The 27,057-nt window shown below is 34.6% G+C and overlaps 1 protein-coding gene across 4 annotated transcripts in view; it reads right to left on the bottom strand.

Annotated features, from left to right (window-relative positions):
* The window catches only part of LOC126890547 (protein 5NUC-like), a 175,736-nt gene that overhangs the window by 124,025 nt on the left and 24,654 nt on the right, over positions 1-27,057 (bottom strand). Inside the window, exon 1 of one of the 4 annotated variants that reach the window (XM_050659557.1) lies at positions 25,747-26,002. The exons of the other annotated variants lie outside the window; for them this stretch is intronic. Coding sequence (XP_050515514.1) covers positions 25,747-25,749 — 3 coding nt within the window. The 5' untranslated portion in view covers positions 25,750-26,002. Of the gene's footprint in view, positions 1-25,746; positions 26,003-27,057 lie in introns of those variants that run through there. 4 annotated transcript variants of the gene reach the window in all.

The following is a 27,057-nucleotide window of genomic DNA, read 5'->3' as shown; positions in this document are numbered from 1 at the left end:
TGAATATTGCTATTACCTCGCGGTTCAGTCACGCATTTTTTTTCTGCGACAAGGTGTGACTTGTCGGGTAGGGTAGGATATGGATAGGGGGAATATATTTACATAGTGGTTCAGTGGAAGTTGTTGAGATAAATTTTGTAACGTTACAAACGTCACATCTTTGATATTTTATTTTTAAATAATTATTTTACTTTATTTTCTTTAATATTTCATTAGTAATAATTTTCTTCTATTTGTTTTACCTGTTTTCTTCTTTAAAAACTCATTGGCGCCCTCTTTTATTATCCTCTTTTATTATCTTCTTTTATTATCTTCTATTTACTATATCTCAGTTAAGTTACCATCAGATACCAAAAGCCATAAGTATAATCCAGAATTGTTAATTTTTGGCAAGAATTTGAATATATGTGTTAATGCATTTACTAAGTCATATATTTATTATATCTTTATTGAACAATAAACATGGTTAGTTAAAAATACTGTTTTGTTTACTTTCATTCCAAACTTTCATAATTCATTTCTAAGATTAGGACAAGACGAACACATACCTGAGTGACTGAGCTAGGTTGGGGTGTAGCGAGGCTATCTTGGATAATTGAGGTAATATTTTCGAACATTATTTCAATTAGCTGGCATAGTCCATCGCCGCTTATTTCGTTTCAATTTGAACGACAAAAAATTTATAGAACTTGTCTGGCATGCCTTTATAATTTTGAAAATAAAATATGCAGTGATAATACATTTAAAGACAACAATTTTGGCCGGTTGTTGCCAAGAAATTAAAATATTTTCTTCATCCTTCTTCTTCTTTATGTGCCGTCTTCTACCGAAGGTTGGCGACCATCAAACGATAGGTTTCTCTGTTTTGTGCCGCATGTATTATGTTCGCAGCTTCTTTCTTCATCCAATATCCTCTTATTCCTCTTTCTAAGCAATTCTGCTTGTTCATTGGCAGATTAATAACCTCTATGGAAGATTATCACTCCATCTTTTGCTTGGTCGGCCGATACTTCTTCTACCAGTTGGTGATTTATTTCGTTTTATTTTGACCACACGTGCCCCTCTCTTCTGCTATGTGGTTGTTCTTTTTTCTTCTATTTAATGTCCATTTGTTTACGTACGTTACATTTACTATAATGTCTTTACTCCTCTTTCGATCTCTCAGCATATTTCCTGTAACTCTTCTCAGTACTCTCATCTCTAATAGTCTCCTTTCCAGTAGTCTTTGTGTTGTAGCTGTATCGGCTCTTGTTTCTGATGCAATATGTCATTATTGGTTGTACACTGGCTTTATAAATTATTGACTTCATCGCAGTGTTAATATGTCGGTTTCGCCATATAACGTAAAGAACAGAAAAGAAGAGTGGAATGAGCACATAAGCAGGATGTCTGAATCAAGGATAGTAAGAATAGCCAGGGACAAGTCACCGTTAGGCAGGAGAAGTATAAGACGCCCAAGGAAAAGATGGAATGACAACTTAGGGGCAGAATGAAAGGCACCGTTGAAGAAAAACAGGCAGTACTGCCTATATAAAAGAAGAAGAAGAAGAAGAACTTTTAAAAATTATTAGTGATACCAAAAATCTCACAGAGCAATAAAATGTACGTTTTGCTTTTCTGAATATTTTGGATTTTTTGTTTTCCTGTTAGACAAAAATTGGTTATGCTATGGCTGTTTACAATTTGCATACACTCGTGATTAGTGACTCGTTCAAGCCATTTGAACTACAGCCTTTTCAAAAATAAGCACTTTGATCAGATGAAACTTAGAGATCATATAAAGAATACTTAACGGTAGGGGAGCAAGTTGCAAGTTGATATGTGCTGTATTTAATAATCGATTTATCTTTTCTTAAATGCCCTGCTCTTATGTACGATACAACGTTATCAATCTAAAGCCTAACTATTAAAACAAAAGTTGCCTGAGTAGTAGTAGTAGGGGAGGAAAGTATGCTATATGTGCAGTTACTCGAGCGTTATGGGGACCTATTGGGTTGTGAAGAGTAGGTCCTAAAAAAAAGTTAGGTAAAGTTTTCCATTTTAGTGGGGACTTTCCATTTTTAATTTAATTTTCCATTTCCAACAATCGTTTTTTAGATTATAGCGCCATCTATCCATATTTCGAAAAAATGTCTCGAATAAAAGTTACTTATTTTTACGTAAGGAATGTGGGCTCCCATTTAAGATATTAAAGTAACACCCCACCCCACCTCCGTGCGGGGTCGTGTTTGGTGCCATTCGATAGACTTTTCAAAAATATTGAATAAGTGTATTTTTCAGTTTTTCGATCTGATGTTCATTTCGCGAAATATCGCGGGATTCGTATTTAAAATTTAAAATTTACCCCCCACCCCTCTCCGTGGGAAGTGGTTTTGGTATCATTCGATAGATTTTTCAAAAATATTGGGCAAGTATTTTTTAATTTTTCGATCCGTTATTCATTTCGCGAAATATTCGCTTTTTTTTTGTGAAACTTTCTGACTCACCCATTTTGTTATGCCCCGCTCAAATCGTCAGATTTTTTAAATATATACTGTTTTGTATGTACTTAACTTACCTTATCTTAATCTGACGATTTCGAGTTTTTCTAAGGAAATATTTTTTTCGGCTTCCCCTTAACGAACTCCCCTGCATTAAGAGCCAATATAATGGTAGAGGTACAATTTCAGGGTACCATTTCAAGGATTCTCCCCATGTAATAATCTGACGCGCTCGAGTAACTGAAAAAATCCCCGCTTGGGCTCACCTACCATAAGCAAAGTAACTTGTGAAGCGGTAACGATTAATTTTATTTATGATGCTAAGGGGGTGATTTTCGGGATACTTTTTACCAAAAAATAAAAGCGGCCAACAATATTTTGAGCGTAACTCACTTACTTTTAATGTTAAAAGTTTGTTTAAAAAACAAAAATAAACCTTTTTTTAACCTCTTTAAAAAAGTTGTAATAAGTTTTCTCCGAAAAGTGCTCATTTTTTTGGTTATTTCACGTTAAAATATTCGATTTGGAATTTGACGAATAAGAACCTCCTTTTCATTGGCTATAACTCTGCTTCTACTATGTCTACAGGCTTCGTACATACACCATTTTTCACTTTTTTATAAGCTATATTTTCGCTAAGACTATTTTGTTTGATAAAATACTTACTTTTTGAGTTATTTGCGAAAAACCGTCCAAAAACATAATTTTTTTTGATAACAATGAACATATTCACTTAGTGAAAAATTCTATAGAACAAAAGTTGCTTAGAATTAGCCGTTTTATTTAATTTCGGACTTATTTTGAATGTCAATTTTTTCACCCTCGAGAAGGGGGTATTTCCCAATTTTTGTAAAATGAAGGAGATGTAGAATTATAAACTTTTTCTTATATAATAATAGAGAATTTCAACTACCTATTCTCAAATTTTCATCTTTCCTTTATTTTTTTTGAGGTCAGATTGTTCTTTGATCGGGGTAACTAAATGCATTATTACTGTATACTTGCGAGCAATATTGCGAGCTACTACAATTTGAAGAAAAATGGCCAGTAGTATTAGAGAGACTGCTATTGAAATACTGGGGAAAACGTCAGGAAAAAAGTTTGAGGATAAAGAGACTTGGTGGTGGTCAAACGAAGTTCAAGGAAAAATAAAAGAGAAGGGAAAATTATATAAAAAGTGGCAAGAAACCAGATCCAACACAGATCTTCAAAACTATATGGTCGCGAAAAAGGAAGCGAAAGTAGCAGTAGCAAAACCTTAAGCAGAAGCATATTCAAACCTATATGATCAACTTGATACCAGGGAAGGCGAAACGAAGATATATAAAATAGCCAAACAGAGAGCAAAGAAAGCAACAGATTTTAATCAGATTAGATGTATCCGAGATGAAAATAATAAAATACTAGTTCACAAAAAGGATGTCAAAAAGAGATAGAGAAAGTACTTTGACAGCTTATTAAATGAAGATTTTGACAGACAGCCTGTGGAGCCAATGGAGACAGTAGCAGCAATGGTCACCAAAATAACAAACGAGGAAGTGGCTCAAGCGCTTCAAAAAATAAAGAAAGGAAAAGCGGTAGGACCAGATGATATTCCTGGGGAAGTATGGAAAGCATTGGGAGAGACAGGAACAAGGTGGCTAGTAGGTTAATTTAATAGAATTATGGAAGTTGGACAAATTCCAGACGAATGGAGAAGCAGTATACTAGTACCTATATACAAAAACAAGGGAGGTATACAACAGTGTACAAACAACAGGGCTATAAAACTGCTTAGCCACACCATGAAAATATGGGAGAGAGTAATTGATAGACGGATACGTGAAGAGACCGACATATCCGAGAATCAATTTGGCTTTATGCAGGGCAGATCAACAACAGACGCAATTTTCATTATAAGGCAGTTGATGGAAAAATACAGGAGTAAAGAAACAAACGCTCATATGGTATTCATTGATCTTGAGAAAGCATATGATAGAGTTCCTCGAGAGATTCTGTGGCGGGCACTCAATAAGAAAGGAGTCCTTGGAGCATATGTAAAGATTGTAAGGGATATGTATGAGGGAGTAACGACTAGTGTTAGGACAGGTGTGGGAGAGACTGATAAATTTCATGTGAAAGTAGGATTGCACCAAGGCTCGGTGCTTAGTCCGTATTTATTCTCATTAGTTTTGGACCAGGTAACAGCGAAACTACAGGGTAACATTCCATGGTGCTTAATGTATGCTGATGATGTCGTGTTAGTAGGAAATAGTGAAAGAGACTTAGAACAAAAACTGGAACAGTGGACACGAGCTCTGGAGGAGAAAGGTTTAAAGCTTAGTAAGACAAAGACAGTGTATTTGGAATGTACATTTAAAGATGGAGTTATTACAAATAAAATGGTATCTTTGGATGGTGAACTGATTGTAAAAAGCAATAGTTTTAAGTACCTGGAATCGGTATTACAGAGTAATGGAGAAATAGATGGAGATGCATGCAGTAGAATTAGGACTGGATGGATGAAGTGGAAGGAAGCGAGTGGTGTCTTGTGTGACAGAAAGTTCCAATGAAGCTGAAAGGAAAATTCTATAAAACAGCCATAAGACCGGCTATGATGTACGGAACTGACTGTTGGGCAGTGAAAAAGAAAGAGGAACAACTAATGCATGTGGCGGAGATGAGAATGCTTAGATGGATGAGTGGAGTGACAAGAAAGGATAAAATTAAAAATGAGTATATTAGGGGAAGTCTAGGTATGGTACCAATTGATGCCAAAATGAGAGAGCATAGGTTGAGATGGTTTGGTCATGTTCAACGTCGAGACGTTAATCATCCAATACGAAGAGTAGCTGAAGTGCAGATTCCTGGAAGGAGTAGGAGAGGAAGACCAAAGAAGACGTGGGGGGAGACGATTAGGCAGGACATGTCGGTAAAGGGGATTAATATTGATATGACCCAGGATAGAATCGTGTGAAGAAATGCAATTAGGGAAGACGACCCTGCATAGGGATTAGGCAAAGAGAATGATGATGATGATGATGATGACTTGCGAGCAATATGTACCTACAAAACCTTAGTTGCAAGTAATGCGATGAATGCACCTGGATATAAAAAAAAGGACCAAAAATAACAGTATTATGTTATGCCAATACCTCTGGTAGTCATAGACTGAAAATGAATTTGAAAAATTCTCGCGCTTTCATGATGAAGCTGATCTGATAAAGTTTTGCAAATCGTTCACTATCAATGATGCATTTTTTTAGTGGCAAATGCATAGAGTCGAGTGAAAGAGTGAATGAATCATGAAATTAGTTGAACTAAAATTATATACCAGAGAATTTAGCACAAAATAAATCGATTTTTAAATACCGCACCTAGAGACTTGCATCAACTTTTTGGATTGTATCCAGGATGAAGTCAAGAAAGATGGGTGGACGTCAAAAATGGGTGGAAATCCATAATTGCAAATAATGTGAAAGTGCATAAACATGTCAAAAATCAGTACCTATATTAAGGGCCAGATTTTGTTATTTACGGGGTTTTGGGGTCACTGAACACGAATGCGCAATCAGAACCGACCCCATATCAACTGACATGACACCTAGGGTTACTGCCAAGGAACTTCATCTGGAGTTTCGAGGGTTTTAGGAGCGGTGAACAGGAATACATCATCAGAACCGACCCCCGGAGAACCTGGTGCCCAGGCCCAGGGTCACTGCTGAGGCACGCCATCTTCTGGAGTTTCGAGGGGTTTCGGCACTAAATGGATACAAACATATTACTCGAGGGTTTTGGGGTTGCTGAACATGAATATGACATAAAACTGACACTTAGAGCACCTAGTACCTAGAGTGACTGATGTGCATGTCATCTTCTGTAGTTTCGAGGTTTCAGACACCAAATTGATGTTAATATATTACTCGAGAGGTTCTTGGGGTTGCTGAACACGAGTACGCCAGCAGATCTGGCCAAATCTGGCGATCATGGCATCAGACAAAATTATTTGCCAAACTATTGTCGAACTACTTTTGAATTATTAGCCCGGTACGTCACAAACTGATTCATTCGAAAATGAGAGTCAAGCGAAGAAAATGACTGAACGGTATCAATCAAAAGGGTATCTAAACAGAAGGCTGAGGAAGCTGTCAATGTTCTTCTAAACTATTTTGAGCAACACTACCTTCTTTTCACAGAACACGGGTCGATAGCCTACAAACGCTTAATATGGGATAATCTTAAGACTATGCCAAATTGTTTCTCTCTATATATGTACTGTCAAAAGCTTTTTCCAAGCTGATATATATCAAATACAAATCGCTGTTTGGATTATTTTCAATTAGATTTTTAATAGTAAATGTTTTTAAAATGTTTTTTTTAACATATTCTGAGTTGTGACTAATTGACTCATGTTATGTAACATGAATGTTTATGTACCTATTAGACCAGGCATTTAGGAATATATAAATACATTTTTAAATACAGCAGCTATTGACTAGCAACTTTTTGCATTGTGTTCGGGATTACGTCAGGAAAAAGGTCTAAAATAAAAAATGGGTGGAAATGCTTAATTGTAGTTACAGTACGTAACATCCATCCAAAAGTGCATAAAAATGACAAAATGAGTATATTAGGGGCCAGCCTTTGTTACTTGGGGATTTGTGGGGTCGCTGAACACGAATACGTTATCAGAACCGACTTCCGGTGCAACTGGTGCTCAAAAACCTTTGAAACTCCAGGAGATGGCGTGCCTTAGCAGTAATCTTGGGTATAACGGGTCCGGGATCGGTTCAGACAGCGTATTCGGCGTAGCGACCACAAAACCCCCTACTAAACAAGTAAACCATATTATGCATGCATTTAGTGCCGAAAAGCCTCGAAACTCTAGAAGATGACGTGCGTTAGTAGTGACCGTAGGCACCATGTGCTCTGAGTGTCGGTTATGATGACGTATTCATGTTTAGCAACCCCAAATAAGCCAAGCCTCGAGTAATCTGCATCAATTTAATGCCGAAAATCCTCAAAACTCTAGGAGATCCAAAAACCAAAAACTGCCATAGTAACCATATCTTAACCTTAATATACTGATTTCAACATGCTTACACGGGCGCCTATATAAAAATTTTCTGGTGGGGGGCAGACAATGTTGCACATTATATTTTGTATACTTTGGATAACCATATATAGTTTACAGCAACCGAAAAGCTAGGGGGGGCCACGGCCCTCCCTGCCCATGGGTATGGGTGCCCATGCATGCTTATGTAGTTTTGAATGCATTTTATGCACTTTAAAATGCAATTATGCATTTCCAGCCATTTTCATCATATTTCTAGTGAAATACCGATGTGATCTTAAAGCTACCACTTAGTGGTACTAAGAATAACGTTTGGTAATTTGTAAAAAAAAAATAAAAATTCTACTACAGTACTACGTACTGAGAATAATCTTTGGTATAATTATAATTATAATTTGTAAATCAATTTTAAAAATTGGTTTACAGGTTAAATCCAATATTTTCTTAAGTAATGATTTGTTTTTTCAAAACGATTTCCCCATTGCAAATTCGGCAAATTGAAACGTCAAAGCAAATGTAAAATGTAATTACCATTACAATCAATTGTGGCTTAATCCCGTATAAAACAATATTTAACTTAAACAGACCACAAGAAAACAGTTTTAGAACCTCTTTAAAAATTGTATTGTGTCATAATATGTTTTTGCCTTATCATATCTTATGTAACAGAGGTAACGTAACAAATGTTTATAAAAAAACAACCGTATTAATGACAATTAAAGAAGAATTTTTCTACAATAATTAGTCACAACAGCACTTTATGTGAGGATTTTTATCACTAAGTAGTAAATTTAATAATTGTTACTACTATTGACATTGAATTGTGTTCAGAATAATTTAGACCAGGGCATCTAGAACAAAAAACACCGGAATAAATCGATACAGCACATTTCGACTTGCATAACTGCATTGCATGGGTCTACCCCAAAATACCGACACGCCAGAATCCCGACAGGCCAAAATCCCGACAGGCCAGAATCCCGACAGGTTTGATAAGTTTGTTTTTAATATATAATAACATTTATTTCTTGTTTTTTGTTTATGGCCATCTGTTTTTTATATTTTGAAAAGGAAACAATAAATATTCAAAATGTAGTGGTCGGAATTTTTACTTATGCGAGGATTGTTGCATGTCGGGATTTTGGCCTGTCGGTATTCTGGCGTGTCGGTGTTTTGGCCGTCGGGATTTTGGCTGTCGGAATTTTGGCTGTCGGGATTTTGGGCGGCACCGGCATTGCATATGGGTGGAAATGCATAATTGCATTTTAAAGTGCATAAAATGCATCCCGAAGTGCATATACATGTCAAAATCAGTATATTAAGGGCCAGATTTTATTACTCGGAGGTTTTTGGGGTCGCTGAACATGAATAAGCCTTCAGAACCCCCGGAACACCTAGTGTCCAGGGTTACGGCTAAGGCCAGTAATATGGTTCTTCGAGGGTTTCGGCTTTAAATTGGTGCAAATAGATTCTCCGGGGGGTTTTTGTCGTCGCTGTACAGGAATACACCATCAGAACGGACTCCCGGAGCACCTGGTGCCTAGGGTAACGCTAAGGCACGTTGTCTTCTGGAGTTTCGAGTGTTTTCGACAATTGATACAAAATGATTACTCGGGTTTTTGGAGTTGCTGAACACGGATCATAACCGACAGGTTATACATATACAGGTCATATATATATTATATATATATATATATATATATATATATATATATATATTTATGCACAGATATCAAAGTGAGGTCCTGACATTACGCGCACTTAGTGAGGACCGGTAGAAAACGTAGACATAATCGTTTCATCTCTTCATAGTGACCTTGACAAGTAAATAGCAATTAAAAAATGACCAGTATACACAAAAAAAATTACGTGTATTTGTCCCGTATTGTTCAAGTATATTGCCACCCAAGTGAGGCCATTATACCCAGCTATTAAAGCGAGACTGTATATAATTTTTTGTTATGCGCACAAAGTGAGGACAACTTTACGTGTATATTTTCTTACAGCTCATCAAGTGAGGACCATACAGTGTTGTCGGTAAATATGAGATTAGTCGTTTCTACCGACGTTTCCTGTTTCAGTCACTTGTAGTTATAAGAAGGATGTGGACGATTTGTTCTTGCTCGTACTGTTTGTTAATTTTATTTACAGGCAAAACACTTATTTGATTTCAGCTCCACTAAACTAACAAAAATAAAACTAACAAAATAAAGATAAACAAATTAATAACTTTAATACCTACAGGGTGTTTGGTAAAGAATGGGCCATAGCTTTACCTTAGATTCCTGTGAGCTCTAAATAGGTCGATTTAAGCTAACTTACCTTAGTAGAAAAGCTGATATTAACCTAAATACAAGGTGTCAAAGTTAAACTTTTATTTTATTTATTTTTGAATATTTCCTGACAGGCATGGGACAACAACACGAAATTTGGTAAGTGGTGCTCTTATTGTATAATCTACTAAATTATGTGAAACAAACGTTTCTGGCTACTACCAGAGGCGTACGACAGAGAACATGGATGGTTGACCCTTCCCAAATTCTACGCCACTGGCGGAATTGCTATTTTAGTGCAATTCTTTGATTCTCCAACACTTTTTATGTAAAAAACATACTCTTCATTCGTAACGACAAAGCCATTAGTTTTCGAGATATTTAACGACAAAATAAGGGTGCCTTTTCATTTTTAAGTTCAAATATCTCGAAAACTCATGACTTTATCGTTACGAATGAAGAGTATATTATTTGCATATAAAGTATTAGAGAATCTAAAAATTATGCTAAAATAGCAGTTTTTTCAGTGGCGTAGAATGTCAACCATTCACTTTCCCCTGTCGTAGGCCTCTGGTATTAACCACAAACGATTACTTAACATAATTTAGTAGGGTGTACAGTACCTACACTTTCTGTCAAGTACCATAAGGACATGTCAAATAGTTTTTAAAGTTCTTAAAGTTTTAAATAAAGAATAAATTATTTAAAAAAATACTTTAAAATAATTTGACATCCATGTGATACTTGGCAGAAAGTGTAGGCACTGTACACCCTACTAAATTATGTTGAATAATCGTTTCTGGCTAATACCAGAGGCGTACGGCAGGGGAAAGTGAATGGTTGACCCTTCCCAAATTCTACGCCACTGATGAAACTGCTATTTTAGCATAATTTTTAGATTCTGCAATACTTTCTCTGCAAATAATATACTTTTCATTCGTAACGGTAAAGTCATGAGTTTTCGAGATATTTGAAGTTAAAAATGAAAAGGCACACTTATTTTGGTTAATGTTTTATGCTCCTTCGTTTTACCTTCAAATATCTCAAAAACTAATGGATTTGTATAATAAAGTATTGGAGAATCAAAAAATTGCACTAAAATATCAATTCCGCGAGTGGCGTAGAATTTGGGAAGGGTCAACCATTCACGTTCTGCCGTCGGACGCCTCTGGTAGTAGCCAGAAACGTTCTTTTAAACATAATTTAGTAGATTGTACAATACCAGCACCATATACCAAATTTCGTGTTGTTGTCCCATACCTGTCAGGAAATATTCAAAAATAAATAAAATATAAAAGTTTAACTTTGACTTTCGGTGATTAACAACTTTTTTACCAAGGTAAGTTAGCCTAAATCGACCTATTCTAAGCTCAGGAATCTGAGGTTAAGTTATGGCCCATTCTTTACCAAACACCCTGTATATTCAATTAGATATAGATATGCACTAGTTTGATGTTAAATGTATAGTTATAAACCGCATTGTAATAGTGGTAGGGGAGCCCAAGCAGGGATTTTTGCAGTTACTCGAACGGGTCGAGCGAAACTTGGTACCCTGCAGATGTACCTCTACCGCATATTGGCTGTTAACACAGGGATGTTCGTTAAGAAGGATGTTCCGAAAAAATAAATCTATCCTTAAAAATACTCGAAATGTCAGATTAAGATAAGGTAAGTTCAGTACAAGCAAAAGAGTGTATATTTCAAAAATCTGACGATTTGAGCGGGGCGTAAGGAAATGGATGAGTCAAAAACTTTCACAAAAAAAGCGAATATTTCGCGAAGTGAACATCAGATCGAAAAACTAAAGAATACGTCTTCACTATTTTTCAAAAATCTATCAAATTAACATGACCCCCCCACGGAAAGGGGTGGGGGGTAAATTTAAAATTTTAAATACAAACCCCGCGATATTTCGCAAAATGAACATCAGATCGAAAAACTGCAAAATACACTTTCAAAGTTTTATTGAAAAATCTATCGGATGGTATCAAACACGACCCCCAACGGAGGTGAGGTGGGGGGTTACTCTAAAATCTTAAATGGGACCCCCAAATTTGTATTGCAGATTTGGATTCTTTGCGTAAAAATAAGCAACTTTTATTCGAGACATTTTTTCGAATTATGGATAGATGGCGCTATAATCGGAAAAAACGATTACCTATTGGAAATGGAAAAGTAAATTAAAAAATGGAAACTAAAGTGGAAAACTTTTTTTGGTTTTAGGACCTAATAGTCACAACCCAATTAGTCCTCATAACGCTCGAGTGACTGCAAATTTAGCATACTTTGCTCCCCCCCTATAGATTGCAACATTGTCTATAGACATGAATGCAGTAACAATAAATAAATAAATCGGAGATCCACACCCCGGATTTGAACTCGAAACCTCTGGTTTACGAATCCGAGGTCTACTCACTAGGTTATCGCTCTTATACAACAATGTTTCCTGTAACGTGGTTATATACTATTAACAGTAACTTCTTATAATACATAGACTCAAGTTTCTGAATATTTTTAATTGGCTTATTACACCAATCTAGTATGTATTTAGACCACAAACTTCAATAATATCATATTTAAAATATATTTTAGACAATAAAATGTAGTTTACTGTAAACTTATGCGATATAAATTTTGACAATGTCAAGTAATTTTATTTAGGTAGGTACCTAATAAACGTCAAAATCCTAGCTACCTATTGGTAGGGGAGCCCAAGCGGACAGCGGAGATTTTTGCAGTAACTTGAGCGCGTCAGATTATCACATGGGGAGATACCTGGTACCCTGTAGATGTATCTCTACCACACATTGGCTCTAAACACAGCGGTGTTCGTTAAGGGGGGCCGAAAAAAAAATGTATCCTTAGAAAAACTCGAAATCATCAGATTACGATAAGGTAAGTTAACTACATGCAAAACAGTTTATATTTCAAAAATCTGACGATTTGGGCGGGGCGTAAGGAAATGGGTGAGTCACAAAGTTTCACAAGAAAAAAGCGAATATTTCGCTTGAATATTTGTCATAAATCTATCTAATGATACCAAACACGACTCCCCACGGAGAGGGGTGGGGGTAAAATTTAAATTTTTAATACGAAAAAGCTTAAAAATACACTTATTCAATATGTTTGAAAAATCTATAGAATGGCACCAAACACGACCCCAACGGAGATTGGGTTGGAGGGTTACTTAAAATTTTAAATAGGAGCCCCCATTTTTTATTGCAGATTCGGATTCCTTACGTACAATAAGTAACTTTTATTTGAAACAATAATTCTCCACTAAAACGGAAAACTACTTAATTTTTTTTGGTTTTAGAACCTACTCTTCACAACCCAATAGGTCCCCTAAGCGCTCGAGTGACTGCACATTTAGCATTCTTTCCTCCACTACTATATTATATGTAGTTTCATTTTTTAACTAGTGAAAAAAAGTAATACAATAAACTCGCTCTTAACGGACACCTCTCTTCGCCGGACAACTCCTCTGTACGGACGATTTTTAAAACAAAAATCATTCGACAATATGCGAACCTGTACTTTTTAACTCCTTTCAACGGACACTCTCAACAACGGACGCGGACAATAAATAATGGTACAAATGCGGACAGTAAAAAAATTTTTATCCAAATATTTTACATTATATTATGTTATAGAACTATTTACCTAGATTTACTATTTCAAATCAATACAGATGTCCATGATGAGTGATATTTGATATTACAAATGTTTAGGTTATCGGCACCAAGTAATAAAAGTTTGATGTTTCCGCTTCACATTAACAAACTGTACTGTATTAAGCAAAGCAAGTGAAATAATAAATATTACTAATGTCCTGTGTCAGCCGATGAAAAGAATGCCGATATGTACCAGGAACATTAAATTTTATAATAACGTTGTGTTTTGTCTAGAATACAATTTTAACGGAAATAGCAGATGAAGCATATTCAAAAATTCAAGTTAATTTTTGTTATTTTCCGATTAAGTTTCGCAATAGATTTTATCTGAACATCGAGCTATATAAAATTAAAGTAACTGAAATAATTTTAGTTTTAAAGGTTTTGCAACGTAAATAACATGGCGTCCACCAAAACCACCCTTTCTTTTAACTTGGTAAATAGACTGATATCTGTCAAAATATTCACGGGTTTTCGGATTAACGCCGAAATCATTCTACCGAGAATAAATTTTGTTAGAAACCTGGTTATAGGGGAAATAAAGAATCTTATTATTATTATAAATATATCTGATTTAGTGCCTATTTTATTGCTAAATATGCCTAATTTAAAGCATCCCTCACACAATACCGATCTCACTCCCCTGGATTCACAAAAATTGAAAATATGTAATTTAGTTTTAAGAGCAATACACACATGCGTCTTTCGTTGTTAATTTCTTGAAATACATAGTTGCTGTGTCTTTTATGAATGCACCTCCTTCCAAACCTATTGTAGCTTAAGTATAAAGCTAAAATATTTTTTGTTTTATTTTGGAAAAGAGTGAAGCAGTAAATTGAATTATTTTCCTTTTATGGACTGCAACGATGAGTAATAAAGACCATATTATGTATTATTTTATTTGGGAAAAGTTCACAATTTAAATTTAAATAAATAAGGAATAAATTAAATTAATTTGACGTTTCAACTTCCATTTCACTTGTTTAATATTGCAACGATTTTTTTTATTCGGGGAAAATGCCAAATGTTTTATTTTTCCAGCAATGTTTATTAAGCAAGTAGTTAGCAGCAGATACTTCAAATTCTAAACTGAATGCAGTACAGAGTACAGTTCTTTAAATTATTTATTAAATTATGCAAGAGATTAATTAATTGCAGATATGCGTCGTTCGGTTGTGTGTCTCGAGATGGAGAATTGCGAAACAACTTTATGCAATGCATTATTTGGATCCAAAAGTATGTATTTACCTACATCTTTCAAGTTTTTTTAATCAACTCTACTCTCCACACTCCGGACGGGTGATTTTTACGAACAATATTCCAGGAAATAAACAAAACTGGCGTCAAAATTGAATGTAGTTTATTTAAATTTGATTTTAGAGAAGCAAGTTTATTTGGAATTTGGTGGACAGAGGTGTAACCAGGATGATCCTTGGGGGGGGGGGGTTACAACTACTTGATGGTCTCTGGGGGGTATGGAATAGTAATTGTGTTAAGCGTATACAGCTCAAAGTACATCCAAATGGGGGGTTATTATAACCCCAAACCCCCCCCTGGTTACGCCTATGTTGGTGGATACTGACTTTTAGAACACTGAGGAAGATTGATTTCATAATATCGACGTAAATTGCTAACTTTATAATTTTTGACCATAGAATTACAAATAACATAATGATTTTCCGTTATTGTCAATAAACATGAAATTCTTTTCCCACTCATTATTAGAATTTGTATTTCCTTGCTCGTATTTCCTTTTGTAATTCTGATCTCTGTCGTCTTATTTTTAAGAAAACTGAAAATAAATTAAGTAAAAAATTTAGAAATTACAAAGTGTCATATTTCCTTATACAAGAAAAAAATAGTAAAATATATAACTTCTTCATCCATTTGCCTATTCGTCAAATAGTTCATCGATTAAAATTTATTTGAACTATTTAGAATGGGAAATAAGCCACAATATTATTAAAAAATGATTTTTATTAACGTTTCGACGCCCAAATCGGGTGCCGTTGTCAAAATACAAAATACTATATAGTATTTTGTATTTTGACAACGGCACCCGATTTGGGCGTCGAAACGTTAATAAAAATCATTTTTTAATAATATTGTGGCTTATTTCCCATTCTAAATAGTTAAAATTGTAAAAATGCCACAAGAAAATAGCTTCAGAACAACATTAAAAAATTTATTTGATAAAAATTAATGAAACATAAAATATGAAACAAATCATTTATAGCTTTCCAAAGTTGCCAAAAATTCAAGATTACAATATCATTGTTTTTTAAACAATGTTATTTCTAACAAGTGTGATAAATCAATCTATACTGATAAGTGACTTTCATTCATACCGCGCCGCCCACTGTTTATTGCAGTTTTTGATGACTGAGGCAGTTCGTTCGAGACGAAAAAATGTATCTTACTACACACAACCTTGGCTTGATTCGTATTTCTTGTCAGCAATTTTAAACACATTTTCTACGCAATATCTAATATTTTTTTAAAATAATATAAATATAGCACAAAACTGAAAAGGAACTTGATAGTACATAAATATATATCGAGAGGCACAAAGAATCCTAAGAGCCGCTTTAAAGAACCTAAGTAAAATGTCAAATTAATATGCAGAATCCAAGTTTTATACGATTTATGCATCTGCTTTTGCAAATAAAAGTTTACCCGTGTAATCTGCATCTATCTAAGTTCCAAAGAGCTCTCAAGAAAACTAAATACATAATACTAAAGTAAAAATTGGTAATTATAATTTATGATGACATTCTACTACGCTTTTTAAAATCTATTATTTCGTTGTATTTGACGTTCAGCTCATACATGCTTCGGTAATACAGAGTGAAATTGCAAAATACGGAACTAAACTTACGTCAAAAATAATGATGCTCAAAAAGCTTAAACAAATATCTAACAATGTCAACTATGATAATAATATATAGGTACTGGATGTTATTATATTTTAGAAGACAAATTCTCATAAAAGCAGCAGATACCTATTCCAGAACTATCTCCAACGATGAAAATAAGGTGAAGAAATATCTAACTGGATTTATTTGTTATACTATGATAAAGTAAAATGTTCTTTATGTAAAGAAGTGTGTACATATTTGTATCAGGTGAGGATGGGGTAGTTTTTAAAGGTTGGTCAATTTAGCAATTACTTACAATAAAATATGTCGCCAATATGCGCTCTGTACCTCTTTTCCTAGCCGAGATATAGGATGGGTGTTGCTAGCTTTACCGTACAGTCAGCGGCACCCACTGTTTCTCGGAAAGGGTTACAGCAATATTTTTGTCTTTCCGTAACAAATTAGCAATAAATTAAAAATCAATTCCTTGGAGTTGAATTTTAGAGTTTCATCATTTTTTCGGGGGTGAGTTTTACGCTTGGGGATGATGGGGTAGTTTTTCTGAATTGGTTGATATACCAATCAAGAGCAATTGATTAGCAATAAAATATGCCGCTAAAATGGGCCCTCTTCTCCTTTTCATTGCCGAGATATAGGTTGGGTGCTGCTAGCTTTACCGTAAAGCTAGCAGCACCGGAAATGGCTACAGCAATAAATTTTTTCTTTCCGTAATAAATTAGCAATTAATTCCTTGGGGTTGAATTTTCGATTTTCATCATCTTTCCGGGGGTGAGTTTTACGTTAGGGGATGATAGGGTAGTTTTTGGGAATTGGTTAATATACCAATCAAGAGCAATTAATTAGCAATAAAATATGCCGTTAAAATGGGCCCTCTACTCCTTTTCATTGCCGAGATATAGGTTGGGTGCTGTTAGCTTTACCGTAAAGATAGCAGCAACCACTGTTTCTCGGAAACGGCTACAGCAATAAATTTTTTCTTTTCGTAATAAATTAGCAATAAATTAGTAATTAATTCCATGCTAATGAATTTTCGGATTTCCTTATTTTTTCGGGGGTGGGTTTTGCGCTAAGGGATGATGGGGTAGTTTTTCGGGATTGGTTAATATACCAATCAAGAGCAATTAATAAGCAATAAAATATGCCGTTAAAATGGGCCCTCTTCTATTCCTTTTCATTGCCGAGATATAGGTTGGGTCCTGCTAGCTTTACCGTAAAGCTAGCAGCACCCACTGTTTCTCGGAAACGGCTACAGAAATAAATTTTTTCTTTCCGTAATAAATTAGCAATAAATTAGTAATTAATTCCCTGCTATTCAATTTTCGGATTTCCTCATTTTTTCGGGGGTGAGTTTTGCGCTAAGGATGATGGGGTAGTTTTTCGGGATCGGTTAATATACCAATCAAGAGCAATTAATTAGCAATAAAATATGCCGTTAAAATGGGCCCTCTACTCCTTTTCATTGCCGAGATATAGGTTGGGTGCTGCTAGCTTTACCGTAAAGCTAGAAGCACCCACTGTTTCTCGGAAACGGCTACAGCAATAAATTTTTTCTTTGCGTAATAAATTAGCAATAAATTAGCAATAAAATATAGTCTTAGTCTGAATTCGGCCTTATAAAGTGGTGCTGCTGACTTTACAGACATAAAAATTAGTCTGATGTTTAATTTTAAATATATCATTCAAAGAAACTTTTTGTTTATTATAAGGGACTTTCTGCCCTCGGCAATAATGTAGACTTTTATTCTGCGTTTAAATTTTTAAAAAATACCTATTAATATTCTCAGGACTCGAAAAAAATAAATGCGTTTAAAAAGAGTTCGACCGAAATTTTGGGCCTAAGCTCTCAAAAAGGATTAAAGTAGGTATTATACATTTTTGTACTGTTTGAATTTATTACGCGACGATCCACTGTTTTAAAGATTGGCTGAACGATGTTGCCAGTTGTATGGTCCTCACTATGTGTATCGTAAGTTATTCAACAGGGCATAGAATATACATGGTTAGAAAATATACGCCAAAGTCAGCGCCTCTATGCGGAAAATGTCTGAACTAAAAATTGATGTGAACCATACAAAATGAGGTCCAACTTTTTTTTGTAAAAAAACAGTGTTTGCTATCAGTACATGTCTAAGAAAAAGTCTTACATTGATTGACAAAGTGAGGTCCGTATACTGGACCTCACTTTGTATAGGACCTCACTTCAACCGCAGTTTCTTTTGATATGTGGCTCACTTCATACGCTGGGAGTAAATATATATATATATATATATATATATATATATATATATATATATATATATATATATATATATATATATATATATATATATATATATATATATATATATATATATGAAAGGAAACGGCAATTGCATTTTATTTCACTTCGACCACCACCGATATTCTACACGACGTGTTTCGAGCTCATGTCAAGCTCTCGTCAGGAACATCTAGGTGGATGGTCGAGGTGTAAGAAAATGCTTTTGGCCTTTCTGGTAATAATAAAATAACCAGACTTCAGTACACTTGGTACGACATCTATATTAATTAAACGAAAAGATTTCTCTGGTATACAGAAGAAATCTTTTCTGTTATGAAGACTTTGAAATTTACATTTTCGCGTCCGCTACAGAAAAGATTTCTTCTGTATACCAGAGAAATCTTTTCGTTTAATTAATATATATATATATATATATATATATATATATATATATATATATATATAATATATATATATATAATAATAATTAGCCAATAATTTTAGCTAATCCTGACGAAGCAAATAAATTTTGCGAAAGCTTGATTATAACACAGAGTTTCTCTTACCCTGCCCCTTAGAAATAAATGACTGCAACCTCAATAAAAAACTAAAGTCTACATATTGTCAGTCAATAATACCAAACTTCTTTATATATATATATATATATATATATATATATATATATATATATATATATATATATATATATATATATATATATATAATATATATATATATATATATATATATATTATATATATATATATATATATATATATTATATATATATATATATATAATATATATATATATATATATATATATATATATATATATATATATATATATATATAATATATATATATATAATATATATATATATAATATAAATATATATAATATATATATATATATATATATATATATATATATATATATATATATATATATATATATATATATATATATATATATATGAAACTTAAAGCTAAAATCAATATCAACAAAAGAATTAATATTAAAATTAAACTCACCAGGCTTCCGGGTTGAACCGCGTCGTTGGTTTCTAGGCCGAGCTTTCGACGTCCTCTCTGACGTCATCTTCAGGGCTTCCGGGGTCTCAGTCTCCTGAGGCTCCAGACACTACACTCACTACTCACTACTTCACTACTCACTGCAATACTGTTGTTGCTGACGCTGGGGCGGTCATTTATACCGTGGACTGGTGTGACTGACGTGGCTGTAGATGACGTGGCGGAGTGGGAATTAGCGCGAAGACGATTTGGAGAGGCGCGAAGATTTTTGACGGCGGGAATTGTATTTGTAGATGGAGCGGACGATGTTTTCTTTAGGAGGGGTCTCCAAGTCGAAGGTAAACGGATGCCGTCATCTCTTTTATTGAGACAATTTGGCCGTTTTTTCGATTTCTATGGCTTCTCGGATAATTCTTTGTTTATAGAAGCGGATGGGGGCTATGGTTCTGGAGTGTTCAAAGTCAATTTTGTGACCTGTATGAAGATGGTGTTGGCCTAGGGCTGAAACTGAATCGGAATTGCGAACAGTTATGGAATGTTCATAAATCCTATTTTGGATTCTACGATTGGTTTGTCCTATGTAAGATCGGGGGCAGTCTGCACAAGGAATTTCATAAACTCCGTGTTGTTCATTTGGAATGTTGTCTTTGACGGATCGGACAAGAGATGAAAGTTTTTGTTGGGGGGAACTTTCATCTCTTGTCCGATCCGTCAAAGACAACATTCCAAATGAACAACACGGAGTTTATGAAATTCCTTGTGCAGACTGCCCCCGATCTTACATAGGACAAACCAATCGTAGAATCCAAAATAGGATTTATGAACATTCCATATCTGTTCGCAATTCCGATTCAGTTTCAGCCCTAGGCCAACACCATCTTCATACAGGTCACAAAATTGACTTTGAACACTCCAGAACCATAGCCCCCATCCGCTTCTATAAACAAAGAATTATCCGAGAAGCCATAGAAATCGAAAAACGGCCAAATTGTCTCAATAAAAGAGATGACGGCATCCGTTTACCTTCGACTTGGAGACCCCTCCTAAAGAAAACATCGTCCGCTCCATCTACAAATACAATTCCCGCCGTCAAAAATCTTCGCGCCTCTCCAAATCGTCTTCGCGCTAATTCCCACTCCGCCACGTCATCGACAGCCACGTCAGTCACACCAGTCCACGGTATAAATGACCGCCCCAGCATCAGCAACAACAGTATTGCAGTGAGTAGTGAAGTAGTGAGTAGTGAGTGTAGTGTCTGGAGCCTCAGGAGACTGAGACCCCGGAAGGCCTGAAGATGACGTCAGAGAGGACGTCGAAAGCTCGGCCTAGAAACCAACGACGCGGTTCAACCCGGAAGCCTGGTGAGTTTAATTTTAATATTAATTCTTTTGTTGATATTGATTTTAGCTTTAAGTTTCATTGTATTAACCGCGGAAACCTTTCCGAACATATATATATATATATATATATATATATATATATATATATATATATACAAATGGAAAGGATTAAAATTGGATATATATATATATATATATATATATATATATATATATATATTATTATTATTATTATATTGATATAATATATTAAATTGAATATTAAATTGATATAATAGATATCACTAAATTTTCGATCGAGTCATTCACTAATAAAAAGTTCTCCCCTCTATTTGTTTTTGGTTCTAATTTTCTTAAAACTTCATGAACTTCAAAAACTGATTTTGGTAAAGCTGGTTGTGATTTCCGACGAGCATAATACAGATTTCTTTTGCACAATGTAAATCATTTGTTGTCAACTCAATAGGTTTTCTGCGTCCGGATTATGATTATGACTATTGTTTATACTAGTTGTAATTCGATTCTTATTTTCTCCAATTGATTTGATGAATGCTTTGCAGTTATCCTTTACACATCTCCACTTTGTTTCACCTGAAGCTAATTTTCGTTTTTCTTCTTTAAATTTATAACGTTCACACACTAATAACAATTTTCCTCTTTGACTAAACATTTCATTTATACTTAAAGATGTCATTTAGATTTTGCCTGGATACTGAACTAGTAGTTAATTGAAAGATACATTAATTACACTACGAGGTGTCGACCGAATAACATGCTTTTTAAAACATAGTACAAAAAGAGTGACATTAGTGTATCTTCAACTAGAAGTAATTGTTTTTGACTACATGAGAAGTGGCGTAGCAGATACCCAAACAGTATATTTTCCCTAATCTATAATTCCAAGATAAATTTGTGGGCCGAGATGGGAATACACCCTAATACCTACCTGTTAATATTCGAGCCGAGCTGGGGGTTTTTAAAATGTACCTGGGGTATCATAAAGTATTAAAGGATTATAGTGGGCCGAGATGGGAATACCCCGAGCTATGATACGTCATCTGGAGTTTCGGGGGTTTTCCACACTAAATTGGTGTAAACAGATTGCTGTACCGAGTACTCTGCATAGATTTAGTGTCGGACAGCCTCGAAATTCCAGCAGATGACGTGTATCGCTGTCACCATAGGTACAAGGTGTTCCGAGAAAACCCCCGAGTAATATGTTTGTATCAATTTAGTGCCGAAAATCCTCGAATCTCCAGATAACATGCCTTAGAAATGACCCTGGGCACCAGGTGAACCAGTGGTCGGTTTTGATGACGTATTTGTGTTTAGCAATTCCAAAAATACCGGAGTAATCTGGTAAGGTTACTGTTAATGCACTTTTGAGTGCATTAAGAATACCCAAATGTATTTTGATGTATTTTATGCACTCTAAAATGCAATTATGCTTTTCCACCCGTTTTTTTATTGTAGATTTTTTCTTCACGTCATCCCGAACACAAAGGGAAAAGCTTCAAGTTGATATGTGCTATATTTAATAATCGATTTATCTTTTCCTAAATGCCCTACTCTTATTTACGATACAACATTATCAATCTAAAGCCTAACTATTAAAACAAAAGTTGCATGAGTAGTAGTAGTAGGGGAGGAAAGTATGCTAAATTTGCAGTTACTCGAGCGTTATGGGGACCTATTGGGTTGTGAAGAGTAGGTCCTAAGACAAAAAAAAAAGTTAAGTTAAGTTTTCCATAAAGTGGGGGACTTTCCATTTTTTAATTTAATTTTCCATTTCCAACCATCTTTTTTTCTGATTATAACGCTATCCATAATTTGAAAAAATATCTCGAATAAAAGTTACTTATTTTTTACGTAAGGAGTCCAAATCTGCTATAAAAAATGGGGACTCTTATTTAATATTGTAAAGCAATCCCCTACCCCAACTCCTCGGGGGGCCGTGTATGGTGTCATTCGATAAATTTTTCAAACATATTGAATACATGTATTTTCCAGTTTTTCGATCTGATGTTCATTTCTTGAAATATCGCGGGGTTCGTATTTAAAATTTTAATTTTACCCCCACCCCTCTCCGTGGGGGTCGTGTTTGGTATCATTCGACAGATTTTTGAAGCATGTTCAACACGTATTTTTTAGTTTATCGATCTGACGTTCATTTCGCGAAATATTCGCTTTTTTGTGAAACTTTGTGACTCACTCATTTCCTTACGCCCTGCTCAAATCTTCAGCTTTTTGAAATATACACTGTTTTGCATGTACTTGACTTACCTTATCTTAATTTGACGATTTCGAGTTTTTGTAAGGATATATATTTTTTTCGGACCCCACTTAACGAACTCCCCTGTATTAAGAGCCAATATACATATAAGGTAGAGGTACATTTACAGGCTACACAGTTTCTCCCCATGTGATAATCTGACGCGCTCGAGTAAATGCAAAAAATCCCGCTTGCGCTCCTCTACCATAGATATTTCCATATTATTATACACACAGTTTTAAAAGCTAAGCATCACCAAAAAATTTAGGTACGCTCATTTTTATAGTTGATTTTTCATGAACATGTTCACGGATTCAATGTTCATTACAAACATTGGGTCTATTGAATAAAAAGAAGTATTTGTTTTTACTTACAAGTATTTAAGTATTTACTTAATACTTATTGAATAAAGTCATTTCTTTAATGCTTTATTCAATTACTATTAAGTAAATACTTAAATACGAGGAAGTAAAAGCAAATATGTACTTCCTTTTATTCAATAGACCCACTCTTAAGGTGTCGACCAGAATTATTGTTAACGTTGTGTGCCATTCTGTTTTAAAGGTTTGTTAACCCGCCGTTACACGCGTCTTCTATTGTGACGTGGTTGCACGCGTATGAGCGTCGCCCTCACCTACATAAATTCGACTTATTTCGAGGAAGAATGAATGTCAACATGTAGAAATATAAAATGGGTTGTACTCACATATTATAGAAAGTCTCGTAAACCAATTTTTTTTTATTAATTTAACAAAACAAATGTAAAAATAATATAGATCAAAAGCAAATTTTCTAATTTTCAATTTCAGCAAGCCACTTAAGAAATTAACGTTCTTTACGCGAATTCATTTTACTAAAAATACAAATTAAAATTAACAACTGTTCTGAAGTTATTTCTTTGTGGCATTTATGTAATTAACTATTAATATTTTGTATTTTGATAACGACGTCCGAGGTGGAATTCGAAACGTCAATAAAATCAATTTTTCAAGTTAAATTGTGGCTTATTTCCCAATTAGAATAGGTAAATTTAAAAATGGGTTCTTAACCAGTGGCGCACCTAGAATTTACCTCTGGGGGGGGGGGAGGGGGTTTGCTTGGGCACCGAAAGTTTTTTTTTGTATTATTTGTGAAAGACAAGTTACATTTCCTACTTTCTTTTATATATATTTCTATATGCTCTGGGTGGGATTTTAACCCCCAACCCCCCCTCGGTGTGCCACTGTTCCAAACCTAATCCAAACAGTAATATTTTAATTAAACCTACCTAAATATTAAATAAAAACCTAAAAGTTTCTTTGAGATAATAGAAACGTGATTTCACTGTGATTGCACGCGCAGTGAGGAATTCCCTCACTTGAAGAGGGATGTCTCTTGTTTCAACTATCACACAGCACACTGACCGCCTGAAATATTCTATAACTTTTTCATAACCTCTCATGAACCATGCTAAAGGCATTCCTGGGTGCTTAAGGTTATCGTATTAGTTTACACAATTTCATTGGTTATAAACAAATATGGTGAGGGATTCCCTCATAGCGCGTCTGATGGCGGGTTAACTGTTATTTTTTATTATTAATTTAGTTTTGTCTATTTTCTTTGTTTTTAAAGATATCAGTGACATTCTAAAAATAAAATGTTCACAAAACATAAGACTATAATACGATTTCGATGTATACTCACACTTATACCTTGTCATCACAATAGGGTGTCTCAAACTTAACATAAAAAAAACGTATCTTTTCTTCCACCCAGTATAAATTCAAAATGTTTGAGTATACCTTTGATAAACTGTGTAAATACCAACGAAAAATCTAAAATAATAAAAAAAAATTAGCGAAATCGGTTAATCTGTTCACGAAAAAATCAACTATGAAAATGAGCATAATTTTAGGTGATGCACAACTTTTGAAACTATGTTTATTATTTAAAACCAGTGAGAGACTTTTTTGAAAATTTTATTCCATAACAAAACAGCTGCAACCTGCAACTATGGCCTCCTTGATGCTGAGGTCATAATGTCGATCCCTATTTCGTAATAATTATGAAATCAAATTCGTCAGAATTTTTTTTTATAGATTTACAGACCTTGATTGTAACTTTTATGTTTTCCTTACTGAGTTAGATGTGCTGTTTAAAAATATCAAAATGTAAATATTTATATTCATTAGGCGCAATAAATGGTTACGATATCTATATACTTATTGTAAAAACCAGATTTTTTTAGTTGAATTAAGTAATCGTGATTTGTTAAGAAAAATAAAAATTCCAAAACCGATAACATGTAAACCAAAAACTACTGAATAAAACACGGATACTTATGCACGTTTTATGGAATATACGCAGGCTAACCAAGTAAGTTACGTTTTGGAATAGAAAAAAAACAAGTACCTACAAGAAAAATATTTTATTATATACATTTGAAAGAGACACTCAAATACTATTTTTCTACATAATCTCCAAACAAATTCAGGCACTTACCATAACGATGGTGATCTAGCTTTGAAATACCACTGTTATAAAATTCTGCTGTCTGAGACTTCAACCAGGTGTTCAATGCCGTCCCGTTGCTCCGCATCGTTATCAAAGCGCTGGGTTGTAAGCCAGGTCTTCATTGCTCGAAACAGGTGGTAGTCGCTAGATGAAAGATCCGGACTATACGGCGTATGAGGAAACACCTCATACTTGAATAGAAGAGACAAGTTCATCAGTCACAATGCTTGGCCGTCCACCGTCTACTTCGTTCTTCGTCGTGCACATCGGTTCGGCCATTTTTGAAGCACCATTGACGTACTCCACCTTCAGTGATCACATTGTTTCCATAAACAGCACAAATTTCGCGATAAATTTCAGTTGGTTTGTTGTTTTTAGCCAACAAGAACCGAATTATCACACCTCACAACTGGTGGGGTTTTCGATCGCGGCACACATTTCAAACAGCTGTTGTAAAATAAAGAGAAGAGACAGTGACTTAGCACTGGACAGCCACTGAACGGAGGAACGCCACGATGCTAAGGTGACCGCGCTAGCCCCGCCCCTAGCGGTTACAGATCAAAACGTAACGAAATTTCTGGATAGCTCTCGTATAAATATAGTAGGAATATTGTAAAAATTTTAACAATATGAAATATGACAATGACGCCCACATGAGTTATAGTTTATAGTTATTCTTTTTACCTTTATGGCTATGCGACTTGCGCTTTTCTAATTACATTTCTCCATAAGTTTCTATTTTGGGTCAAACCACATACCAATATTAGTACCCTTCAACATACAAACAAGCCTAAAGCTCGGTTTCATAATCAGTTAAAATGGATTTTAAATTTTAACTTGGTACCTTTATCAATGCAATTCATATGGGAAAATGTCAACTTTAAAGTGAACTTTAGTTAATGTTCACTTTAAGTTGAATGAAACCGGGCGTAAGGGTATTCCAGTAGGTCTTCTTTAGTCAGAAAATTGTTGAAACATAAAAATTATGCTATTTATGAAAATTAAGGTAACTTAATGCATTTATGTTTTTTTATGTAATTTGGGTTTATTTTTTATGTCTTTTGGTTGGTGTTTCATTGGAAGTCTCTCCCCCCTCAAAGACAAATGTTTACATCCGCCGCTGATGCTTTCTAATTTTGTCATAAATTATTTCTCATCTAGAGATAATTCACATAGATTTTCCCTAATGTATCGCTCTCTCTCTTTCTCTCCTCATCGCAATCTAATATCTTCCTGAATTTGCCGCCAAGCATTCTCCTCTACATCACGTAGCAACGGAGCTCATTTTATCTAACCACC

Source organism: Diabrotica virgifera, chromosome 8, assembly GCF_917563875.1.
Source record: "Diabrotica virgifera virgifera chromosome 8, PGI_DIABVI_V3a".
NCBI classification, from domain to species: Eukaryota; Metazoa; Arthropoda; class Insecta; order Coleoptera; family Chrysomelidae; genus Diabrotica; species Diabrotica virgifera.
This window is presented reverse-complemented; position numbering and strand designations above follow the sequence as displayed.